The sequence below is a fragment of the Dendrobates tinctorius genome, unplaced genomic scaffold, assembly GCF_039654945.1.
Source record: "Dendrobates tinctorius isolate UK_male_01 unplaced genomic scaffold, ASM3965494v1 ptg000202l, whole genome shotgun sequence".
NCBI lineage: Eukaryota > Metazoa > Chordata > Amphibia > Anura > Dendrobatidae > Dendrobates > Dendrobates tinctorius.
In genome coordinates, this window is record NW_027361869.1 from 5,001 (window position 1) to 17,947 (window position 12,947).

The 12,947-nt window shown below is 45.9% G+C and overlaps 1 protein-coding gene across 2 annotated transcripts in view; it reads right to left on the reverse strand.

Moving 5' to 3' along the window:
- Positions 1-7,526: 7,526 nt before the first annotated feature.
- The window catches only part of XPO6 (exportin 6), a 54,008-nt gene continuing 48,587 nt past the window's right edge, over positions 7,527-12,947 (reverse strand). For both annotated transcript variants that reach the window (XM_073553491.1, XM_073553490.1), the window contains exons 22-24: positions 10,024-10,122; positions 8,405-8,635; positions 7,527-8,199 (exon numbers count right to left, since the gene is read on the reverse strand). In XM_073553491.1, the coding sequence (XP_073409592.1) occupies positions 8,098-8,199; positions 8,405-8,635; positions 10,024-10,122 (432 nt within the window). In that variant the 3' untranslated portion in view covers positions 7,527-8,097. The remainder of the gene's footprint in view (positions 8,200-8,404; positions 8,636-10,023; positions 10,123-12,947) is intronic.

Genomic DNA, 12,947 nt, shown 5'->3' on the forward strand with positions numbered 1-12,947 from the left:
CAGAAAGAATTTCGGGTTAAATGAGTGTCTGGAGGATCCGCCAGAGAAAAAGGGAATTAGACCTACCGGTAATTCTGTTTCCTGTAGTCCCTCAGGACAGCACCATGGAGGACGTCCTTCCTTGCCCTATAGTGGGACAGGATCAGAGAGAGGTTAAAAGGCCCCTCCCACCTCCACCCTCCAGTGTTTTTTCAAAGTACCACCGAGGATGGATGGAAATGGTCTAAACACGCCCTTACAAACGCGTCCGTAAGACCCTTTAGCGGCTCCATCCCCATCTCGAGCCACGATGACCTGATGGATGAACAATCTGCCGATCGATTCCATGCAAGCCTAAAGACAAACATAAGGGAGGGAACTAAGGGTGCTGTCCTGAGGGACTACAGGAAACAGAATTACCGGTAGGTCTAATTCCCTTTTTCCCTTACGTCCCTCCGGACAGCACCATGGAGAATACCAAAGCAAAGGTCTCAGGGTGGGTACAGAAGCCCCCAGATCAAAGTTCTAGGTAAGAACCAGGCTAGATCCAGACATTATCTATAAGATGAGAAGAAATATAGATATCGAAAGGGATCTACAAAGGTAATCACCGCAGTGAGTGTCTGATATATGTCTATAATGGCCAATTTCAGTATGAATGTGGCTACAAGATTTGCAGTGGAACAACCTGTTGCACCCCAATACCACTAATGAACCGCAGTGAATTACAGTTATTGTGATAGATACTTATGAACACCGCAGTCACAGAAATAGGATTAAAACCTTATTGTCCAGCAAAAGGTATGGTGATAACCACAGCCATAATACAAAGAGGACTGTACAGACCGTTTATTCGCTGTATTTGCTTATAACACAGGATAGTTCCTTCGTCGGTCCTCCTGGGCCCGGCTTAAATCTTGGCTAGAGACCACCTTACCATACTACAAGGAAACCTGCAGGCCAGAGACCCTGCTCCGCTGGCCGATCAGAGCAATAACAGTACATGGAAAATAGCGGAGTATTGGGACGTATGTACCCTACTCATCCAGGAGGTCTTGTGTATTCTGAATCCTTTACATGTCTAAACCTCAAGAAAGGGTTGGCTATTATTTAAGACTAAGGAAATACTCCATCTGGCAGGTAACCTCTCCTGCCACTTACCAACATTGGCTTTTCATTAGAAGCATTGAAAGGGAAATGTGGATCCTCACGCCTGTTTTACTGATGTTAGACACGGGAGTCTGGACTTTGGAACTGAGGAGAGTAAGTGTGTGCTTCTATACAAGTCATTAGCCCAGACACTGTAAATGTGTAAACTTATTCATATGTTATATCCTAAAAGGCAATCTTCTTAGAGATATTTATACCCCTGACTGCTATGGTGCGAGGAACCACACTCTTTAACTAGAGGGAAGTAGGTTTCCTCCCATCGCAGAGGGGATTGACTACTGCGAGGCAGATGGGCTATGGGTTCTCGACTGCCAGAGTCATGGATACCGCTTCTTTACCTTAGGAGCCCTGACTCCCGTAAGAGCAGCGAGTATGGGATCCTCTGCCACCTGATGCAGGGCTGCTGAACCGCCACCAGGTACAAAAAGTAGTGATGCCACCCCTGGTAAACATAATAGAACTGATTTATAGGACAAGAATCTGCCTAACGGGTCTCTATCAAGGAAACCAGTCCGACTGCTCTATGTGGAGTCGGGAAGAATTGTTTCCTCCCACCTTATGGGATTTCCTGCACCCAGGCTATGTCCACTTAAAGGATGAACCCCAAAGACGTATGTCTCGCTTTAAAAGTTGACTATGAGAGGGACCTGCCTTTAGCCCTCAAGACAGTAACTCGCTTTAGAGTTCTGTTCCAAATAGAAGAAATGCTAAGTTACTAGGCCAATTCAAGCATAACTGTTCGTCTGGCTAAGTCCAGCTGCCAAGAATGAAGCAACCGAAACTGGGTCTAGGCCCGAAACACAAAGACCAGAGTTGGGGCCTGAGACAACCATACAAGGTGTGGCCCACAAAAATGCCTAGGACAGAAGGTCTAAGCCAGAGGCCCAAAGCCACAGCACCCGAGGTATTATGAAGCACAGAGGTATTAGGACCCATAAACGACCCCCTGAGGCGCAGGGGTACCAAAGCCTTATGACGCCATATGATGCACAAAAGCCTTATGCTGTACAGAAGCGCTATGAAGCAATATGATGCATAGAGCCACTGTGAAGGCTTATGATGCAATATGATGCACCCAGGGACTATGAAGCTATATGATGCAGTATGACGCACAGACACTATAGAGCTCTATGTTGCAGCACAAAGGCACTATGAAGCCACATAGTGGAATACGCTGCACAGAGGTCCCATGATGTCGCATGGTGAACAGAGGCACTATGCAGCCCCCTGATGCAGTCTGATGCACAAGGGAACTATGAAGCCACATGATGTACAAAGGGCACTATGAAGCCATATGATGACGTATGATGTACCAAAGTACTATGACGCCATATGATGCACAGAGGTACTATGAAGCACAATGATGCAACCTGAAGCGCAATGATGCAATATGATGCACAATGATACAATATGATGCACAATGATACAATATGATGCACAATGATGCAATATGATGCACAGTGATGCAATATGATGCACAGTGATGCAATTTGATGCACAGTGATGCAATTTGATGCAATTTGATGCACAGTGATGCAATTTGATGCACAGTGATACAATATGATGCACAGTGATGCAATATGATGCACAGTGATGCAATATGATGCACAGTGATGCAATATGATGCACAGTGATGCAATATGATGCACAGTGATGCAATATGATGCACAGTGATGCAATTTGATGCACAGTGATGCAATATGATGCACAATGATACAATATGATGCACAATGATACAATATGATGCACAGTGATACAATATGATGCACAGTGATGCAATATGATGCACAGTGATGCAATATGATGCACAGTGATGCAATATGATGCACAGTGATGCAATATGATGCACAGTGATGCAATATGATGCACAGTGATACAATTTGATGCACAATGATACAATATGATGCACAATGATACAATATGATGCACAGTGATACAATATGATGCACAGTGATGCAATTTGATGCACAGTGATGCAATTTGATGCACAGTGATGCAATATGATGCACAATGATACAATATGATGCACAGTGATGCAATTTGATGCACAGTGATGCAATATGATGCACAATGATACAATATGATGCACAGTGATGCAATTTGATGCACAGTGATGCAATATGATGCACAATGATACAATATGATGCACAGTGATACAATATGATGCACAATGATACAATTTGATGCACAATGATACAATATGATGCACAGTGATGCAATATGATGCACAGTGATGCAATTTGATGCACAGTGATGCAATTTGATGCACAGTGATGCAATATGATACAATATGATGCACAGTGATGCAATTTGATGCACAGTGATGCAATATGATGCACAATGATACAATATGATGCACAGTGATGCAATATGAGGCACAATGATGCACAGAGGCAGTATGGCGCACGGCGGTCGTATGGTGCACGGCGGCAACATATCGTGCACGGCAGCAGCATGTCGTGCACAGCGGCCGTATGTCGTGCACAGCGGCCGTATGTCGTGCACAGCGGCCGTATGTCGTGCACAGCGGCCGTATGTCGTGCACAGCGGCCGTATGTCGTGCACAGCGGCCGTATGTCGTGCACAGCGATACGATGTTCAGCGGCGATACGATGCACAGAGACAAAACGATGCCCCCATGATGTAATATGATGCACAGATTACGGCCCTGCTTGAAGGTGCCAAACAAGAGGCCAGGTCCCCAGCTACCTCCAAGAGAGCAATCAGAGATCCGGATAAACCTTCGCTCTGAATAGTATATCTCAATTGTCAGACCAGCTCCACCTGAAGGAGCTAATTAATGAGACTCAGGTGGAGAGCAGACTCCCTGGAGACCCTGTGTTGCATTCCACCATGTGTCCAGCCATAAGGCTCTGTGCAGACCTGGTCTGCAACTAACTGAGGTCCCATTATGAGATGTGGCTTGGACAAATGGCCTTACTATAGCCTAGAGGTCCAAGGCCTAGCTGCTTATATGTGGAGCATATCTCAGCACATGAGGCTCTAGGCCCAGCTTTGGCACCAAGGCATGAGGCTAGTATTAACCCAGAGGCCAGGCTCTGAACACAACATTCCAGCGTGCACTCACCTGTGCTGGCTCCACACCTGCTAGAAAGACAGGGGGAGCTGGTAACGCCGAGAGCCTACCATGGAGGGAATTGGCGTTCGGTCAGGAATGTTGTATTACTGCCAGTGATTTCCCCACGAGATCCAAGAAACTAGGCTGTTGCCTGTCTCGTTCTGCACTTCCGCGTTCTGCCGTGGAACGCACGCCGACCTTATGCTGACGTTGCCGGAGGCGCGGCGGCCTTCTCCACCGCATGCTTTCCGGAATTAACCATGTTTTGCCGGCCGGCGTCCGAGCCGAGAGCCTCCCACCGGGAGGAGCGGCTCAACCCAGGAGCACGTCCGCTCGACTGGTCTCTGGGGCAGAGGGACTCCCCACCGGGAAGTGTCGGCCCTGGGCCCCTTGGCAGGGGGAAGGATTGGACGCACCGCACGATCCCCCTGAGCCCATCATGCAGGCTGGCTGAGGAACTTCTCTAAGAGGTGTCAGCCACAGTCCACTTGACAGCGGGGAAGAGAGGGCTGAGACCCCCAATCCCGTCTGGTACAACGAATGACGGCTGAGGGACCTCTCCCAGAGAGGAATCAGCCACAGACCACCTGCCAGGGGAATGGAAAGCAATAAATGTCCACAGGCTATCTTCGCTCTAAGAGCAACCTCTCATACAACCGTCCCCTGCCGGGACAGGAAAAACACTGGAGGGTGGAGGTGGGAGGTGCCTTTTAACCTCTCTCTGATCCTGTCCCACTATAGGGCAAGGAAGGACGTCCTCCATGGTGCTGTCCGGAGGGACGTAAGGGAAAAAAACGTTGCAAGCTCCGTTTTGAAATCTTTGAGGATGGTGACGGACAGAAACTTTTGGCGGATCCTCAAAAAAACGGATACAACGGACGGCAATCCGTCACAATCCGCCATTAATGAAAGTCAGTGGGGAAAAAAACAGATCCTCAACAGAAAATTGAGGATCCGTTTTTTTTTCAAAACCTGGCGGATTGTGACTGATTGTAAAAAACTGAAGTGTGAAAGAGGCCTTATCTGCCACCTCTGCAGTCCATTAGCAGTGTCCGATGCCCAAGGCAAGGAGTGCAGCCCTTACAAGCTCTTTCCAATAGAGCTTGTAAGCGCGTCCCTGAAACAGATCAGACCGATGGACAAGGCCAGCTACAGAGGTAAAGCTGCCCCCTTGCTTGCAGAATAGCTGTGCACACTGCCTGGACAATGCCGCTGGTATGAATGGTTACTCAGTCAGGAGCCCATCAACAAGCAGGAACCTGGGCAGCAGAAGAATGATGCGCTTCTCAAAATACAGCATAAATCAACCCCTTTAATGATTTTGGAAGATGGGTTTGGGAAGCAGTTAGTTGACGGACTTAGAATTATCATAACACCTCCTATCGCCCAGAGCAGGTTGGGGTCTTCAATCATACATTATATTGCCAATGTCGGGGTCTCTTCCAGAAGGAAAAAAAATTGGAACGTCTCTTGGCCAAACATCGTCCATGCTAGAAATGGAGAGAGTATGAAGCGGCGGGCTTTATATTCCATGTTCTGCGTATTAAATGGTTGATCTCCGAGACTTCAGACTGACCTACGTGGAAAAAGAGAAGACTGGAGAATTGCCTCCAAAACAGCAAACAAATCTGCAGGCAAAAGCGAAGACTACGGCGAGGACGAGAGTCACGGAGCAGAACTTATTCCAGGACGTTGTCAGGAACTTAAACGAAAAGGGTCGGACCAGGAAAACTTTGCTCATGTTGCCACTGGAAAAGTGACCAGCGAAGGAGGCGAAACCAGAATCCGGAGGCAGCAGATCAAGAATCCTGCCCCATAATCTCCAATTACCTGATCACCTTCCACTTGGTCATCAGAGACCCTCCCTCCAAAAAAGAGACATGAGCAGAAATCACACGTGTAAAAGAAAAGGAGACACAAGCTACCCATAGGGCAGTAGGGTATGAGGAAATGTTGCTCACCTGATGGAGCAGGGATTGTCACAACTGCGATAAAAGCTTTTTAAATGAATCAGTCGCTGCCGTCCGGCAGCAAACATAAGACCCTCATCATCTTCTGCATAAAATGCACAATGAAATGGAGGAGAGGCACTAAGTGCTCATTTTTAGATTAGAATTATAAAAGTGATTGTTTACATGCAATTTCACAGTAAGTACACAAGCCCCATCAGGTCCAAAGCACTTACATAATTTATACAATTTGTATTAAGAAATAAGGTGACATTAAAAGGGGTTGTCCGGTCTGAATCGATAAGTCTGCAGTCACCCTATGACTGCAGACTTATGAATCCCCCCATGCATTGTGCGCTGTGAGGATTCGCCAGTTTCTGAGCCGGGATCGGAAGGTATATATGTGTTATACAGAGCCCGACCTCGCTCCATACACTTGTATATTTTTTTTTTCCCCATACTTCCATGTTTTGATTGCATGTTGCAACGTGAAGGATAAGATCAGGATCAGTCTCCTTCCCCCTCTGGCACAATATTGCCCTTTTTATTTTTCAGCTGTATACCATGTGTCTGTAGAGCCTCTGCTCTTTCTTGGACTTACACGGGACAGCATTTAAGCCATCTACCTCTGTCATCAGTGCATGAGAAAGATCAAAGAAAAACCCGGAGATCTAACGTGGTGCAGGCTTCATGATTGCATCTAAGTGCTCTGTGGATCCAAGCTCCCAGGAGGGGATAAATGGATGAATGCTACAACCCGACATGACATTTTAGCAATTAGCAGGAAGTTCTATAATGAGGAGGAACAAAAAAAAAAAAAAAAGCCAAGAAGATTTCCCAGAAGATAACGGTACCGAGAACGAGGCAGAAAAAATGAATCATCTTCTCCAGACAGGACAATCCCGTCTTTGCTTATAGCACCCTCCCAAGAGATCAGCAGGATCAGTCCTGCCGACACATGATCAACACTGCGCCCTCTAGTGGCAATTTCAGGATGAGCGGTTCCCTCTGCTATTCTTCATGGATTTGCATGAATAAATTGACAACTGGGTGTTGCCATTCTCCATTTCCACAAGGCTTTTCTTGAATCATTAGCCCTCATTGAACAGTGTGTAGGGACACAACCCAACGGTATTGGCAATGGGACCACCCATCAAGTCATTCATACATTTCCAGGAGGAACAACAGAGGAAAAGCACAAGGCAAAGTTCTAGGGAAAAAAAAATACAAGTTACAGAATAGTTTTTTTTTTTTTTTACAAGTAGGTCACAGAACCGTAAGGCCAGAGGCCTCAAAACAAACCCCGGCCCCTGTCCCCAATCTACAGGCCAGAACACAAGCACCGCCGGTATTAAACAACGCATTCATTTTATTCGCAAGAAGCGACTGCAATTTCACAATGGAATGGTAACAAAAACACACAAGAAAAAAAAAATATAAAACAATACTTAATAAAGTGAGTGTACCCCCAACTGACCGGGGGCAAATAAGTGGCCTTTACGGGCTTAAAATCCAGACGTCAGTGTCCATAATGGGCGACGGTCACCCACATTCTCCGGTATCAGGGAATGGTATTGAAGCTTTGTGAAATCCACTTTTGTTTTCATATTTTAATTTTTTTCTTTTACATCTAAAAAAACCAAGGGAGCGTTTGCTTAACCCCTGAGCTACCAGAGGGATTTATAAGAACCCTTTAAACAAAGGGATTAAAGTGGCGTAAACAGGGGAGGCACTGAAATCTCGCAGAGAGAAAGTGCTAAAATCCTTTAATTAAAAAATAATATATATATATTATATGAACAGAAATATATACGGGATGAGTGGAGGAGCGAAGATTCACATCTGTAGCGGGTGAGTTAAGACTATTGATGCAAGATTTGGGTTTTGGGGGGGGGGGTAAAAAGGTGGGGAGCGGTTCTGTCACAGTTTCACAGTGCCTGGGGGGAGGCTGTCGTTGCAGAGTCGGTAATATCGGAGGTCATTCACCAAGCGGTGCACACTCTGAGTAAACGAAGGCAGGTCCTGGAAGAAGAGAGAAGACAATGGGGGGTTATTTACTGGGGCCATCTGAGTCTGAGGAGTTCAGGTCACTGATTCAATCAGGAGCGCACAGCTCCCCCGGCAAGCAGGAAACAGAGGCAGGGGAGCGCTGTGCTCCTGAACAACAAAGATCATATCAGCACTTTTAACAATCAATGATTTTGGTTTTCCTCTATCTAGCCCTCACCCTTTCCATCTTAAAATTACGGGCAAGGACATTCTTCTGACCGCTATCAAGGCCCTGGCAGCCGGCAAGGAATTCGGGTAAGAAGGCAGAGAAGAAAGTGCTGAAGTCCACGGATGCCATGTTGTAGACAGCGATGCCGATTTCTTCCTGAAGAAGATCATGGGACTTGTGGATAAGAACCTGAAGTAAAACACTGACAAACTGCGGCAGCATCATCGCCCGGAACAGTTTCTGGAAGAGACAGGAGAAGAAAAGTGATGAGAGGGAGTGGGGAGGTGAGGAGAAGGAGACTGCTGTTCGAGGCACCGATGCTGGTCCCCCATTCTGCAGGCAAACTTGAAACCTGCAGCCAAAAACCGGGCCAAGTCTGCTTTGCTGAGGCCCCCCAGTAAGACCCCCATGTTGTCTGATCAATTTTACAGATCACAAGACATATCAGAAGTTTTAATCAGTATTAACCAGTGCACAGTGTCCTCCCCAATGGCTTCTGATCCTGTGCTTTAGTGAAGGGGACGCTCTAATTGGAGACAGCAGACGGATTAAAAAAACTGTCTATTAAGACGCTCTTCAGTGCGGAAAGACAACAGCAACCGTCTGATCTCTTGTGTTAGTGATCAGTGGGATCTCAATACAAGACCCCGCCATCCAAAGCTTCTGACAAGTGGATCTTCTACACTTAAGGCCGTCATATACACTGTCGTCCGCCAGTCATCTTGGAAATCTCTCCCTTACAGAGGTTGAGCGGTCCGGTGTTCTCGATAAGAAAGCCGCCGACTGTCAGCCAGCGGCTTGTCTCTGCGAGAACAGAATGATTGGCGGTTTTAAATTGGACGCACATGATAGTCATCTCACCCGACGATACACACATGACCGTCCGCCGAACAAGTAAAACACGGTGGGTTCAGCCAACAACAGTCTAATGTGTCAGGGGGAATTTACACAGACCGAGGTCTTGAGTATCCCACACTTAGGGCCTCGTCACACATAGCGACGCACCAGCGATCCTGACAACGATATTACCTTGTCAGGATCGCTGGTACATCGCTACATGATCGCTGGTGAGCTGCCAAACAGGCAGCTTCACCAGCGACATGCGGGTAACAAGCGACGCACGTCGCTTAGTTACGCACTGTGTACCTTAGTTACCAGCGCGCTGGTAACTAAGGTACACATCGGGTTTCTAAGCGGCGCGCGGCACTTAGAAACCCAATGTGTACCTTGGTTACCAGCTCCCTGCACCAGCGCGCTGGTAACTAAGGTACACAGTGCGCAACTAAGCGACGTGTGTCGCTGGTGCTGATCACTGGTGAAGCTGCCTGTTCTGCGCGCCGCTTAGAAACCCGATGTGTACCTTAGCTACCAGCGCCAGCTCGCTGATCGCTGGTCTCCCGCCTGCCACACGCAGCGATGCGTGCTGGCCAGGGGGAGGCCAGCGATCAAAAAAATGTTGGTCAGCGATACCCAGCGGGGGGGGGGGGGGGGGGGCGGTCGCTGGTCAGTGTCACACACAGCGATCTTGCTGGTGAGATCGCTGTTGCGTCACAAAACTTGTGACTCAGCAGCGATCTCGCTAGCGAGATCGCTGTGTGTGACGGGGGGCTTTAGACGCAGCATCTTACCTTATGGTACAATTTGTGTTTGCTGTTCAGAGTCTCCAGATAGCCAAGGTTTTGCTTGAAGAGATGGATATCTGGCTGCAGAAATGACTGACCGAATGCCTGCAGGAAACATAGGAGAACATGAAGGGCTAGATCCTCAGTCACAGATTTGATAAAAGGACATTTTTTTTCTGGTTCTTGGAGGTTACAATACAATCCTTCTATGCTGTGCATTAACTCCTCCCTGCTGCAGACAAATTTTCATTTTTGCACTTTATCTCCCCTCTTTCCAGGAGCCATAACAGTTATATTTTTCTGTTGACATAGCCGTGCTACGATTCGCTTTACTTTTATGGGACAAGCTGTCCTTTTTAATGACACCATTCATATCACTTTATAAAGTACTGATTTATTTATTTTTTTTTTTAAATAAAATGTTGAAAACACCACACAAAAAAAAAAACAAAACACCGAATTCCGACTAGCATTCAATAATTTTAACAAAACCAAACTTGTATTTATGATTATTTTAGTGACAAAAAAATAAAAATAAAATCAAAAATTGGTTTGTATTGTCATTTTCCAAGACACATAACTTTATTTTCCATCACCAGAGCTGCGCGAGGGATCACTTTATGCAGGGTCAAGCAGTAGTCATATTTGTACAGTTCTGGGGTGCATAGAAAAAGTGAAAATTTGATTTTTTATTTTTTATTTTTTTTTTTTACTGCTTTTGTTATATTTTATTTAGGATCATTTGATTTGCTTGTTTTATACACTGCAATCCTTCACTGGCACACGGCCATCACTTCTTGGGCGATGGGTGCCTGGACAGATGCACCACTTAAAATGCAGCGGTCACATATTGAAAGCAGCATTTTAGGGGTTAAACAGCAGTGATCGGAGCTGGCTGGATTCCTCAGGTCAGTATGAGTACGTAGATACCAAACATGTATAGTTTATTGTTTAAGTGGTGAAATAAAATTCCAAAACTTGGAAGAAAGGTTTTTGCACTTGTCGCCATTTCCCCGAGACCTGTCATTTTCTCATTTTTCATCATGTAGTGCTGGGTGAGCGCTTATTGTTTGGGCCCCGAGCTGACGTTTTTATTGATACCATTTTGGGGTAGATACAATGTTTTGCCTGTTATTGCAATGATGCGGCAACCAAAAAAAAAAAAATTTAATTCTGGCATTTGATTTTTCTTTCTCGTTACACCGTTTACATATTACATAGTAACATAGTTAGTAAGGCCGAAAAAAAAAGACATTAGTCCATCCAGTTCAGCCTATATTCCGTCAGAATAAATCCCCAGATCTACGTCCTTCTAAAGAACCTAATAACTGTAAGATACAATATTGTTACGCTCCAGGAAGACATCCAGGCCTCTCTTGAACCCCTTGACTGAGTTTGCCATCACCACCTCCTCAGGCAGGGAATTCCAGATTCTCACTGCCCTAACAGTAAAGAATCCTCTTCTATGTTGGTGGAAAAACATTTTCTCCTCCAGCCGCAGAGAATGCCCCCTTGTGACCGTCACCTTCCTTGGTATAAACAGATCCTCGGACAGATATTTGTATTGTCCCCTTATATACTTATACATGGTTATTAAGTCGCCCCTCAGTCGTCTTTTTTCTAGACTAAATAATCCTAATTTTGCTAATCTCTCTGGGTATTGTAGTTCCCCCATTCCCTTTATTAATTTTGCTGCCCTCCTTTGTACCCGCTCTAGTTCCATTATATCCTTCCTGAGCACCGGTGCCCAAAACTGTACACAGTACTCCATGTGCGGTCTAACCAGAGATTTGTACAGAGGCAGTATAATGCTCTCTTCATGTGTATCCAAACCTCTTAATGCACCCCATCATCCTGTTTGCCTTGGCAGCCGCTGCCTGGCACTGGCTGCTCCAGTTAAGTTTACCATTAACTAGGATCCCCAAGTCCTTCTCCATGTCAGATTTACCCAGTGGTTTCCCGTTCAGTGTGTAATGGTGATATTTATTCCTTCTTCCCATGTGTATAACCTTACATTTATCATTGTTAAACCGCATCTGCCACCTTTCTGCCCAAGTCTCCAACTGATCCAGATCCATCTGTAGCAGAGTACTATCTTCTCTTGTATTGACTGCTTTACATAGTTTTGTATCATCTGCAAATATCGATATTTTACTGTGTAAACCTTCTACCATCGGATTAATTTACTTTATATTTTGTTAGATTGGGCATTTATGAACACATACCAAATAGGTGTATTTTTTATTTTTAATGCTGCAACTTGTGTTTTTTCTCACCACTTTTTAATTTATTTAATAGTCACATTAGGAGACTTGAAGCGGCGATCGTCCCTTAGTCCGTGCTACACATAGCAGAGCTGAAGCCCTGCTATGAAAAGCAAAAAGGAGATTTTTGTGTACTCACCGTAAAATCTCTCTTAGCCTTTAATTGGGGGACACAGAACCGTGGGTGTTATGCTGCTGTCCACTAGGAGGCGACACTATGCATAATCTGAAAAAGATTAACTTTGGCTCCTCCTCTGCAGTATACACCCCTGGACGGCGTCAGCCTTCTCCAGTTTTGTGCAAAAGCATTAGGAGGAATATACCAGAAACATAACCATGCCTGTAAAAAAAAAGGCTACTATAAACAGGCTCAAACAACAATATGAGAACCCAACCGTAACAACGGCCCGCAAGGGCTACAGGGTGGGAGCTGTGTCCCCCAATTAAAGGCTAAGAGAAAGAGATTTTACGGTGAGTACACAAAAATCTCCTTTACTCTGTCGCCTTATTGGGGGACACAGAACCGTGGGACGTCCTAAAGCAGTCCCTGGGTGGGAAGCAGTGGACGAATATTGTGCCGACAGTCCCCTAGACTTGGAGTACTGCCGCCTGCAGGACCCGTCTACCCAGGCTCGCATCCGCTGAGGACTGGGTATGCACTCTGTA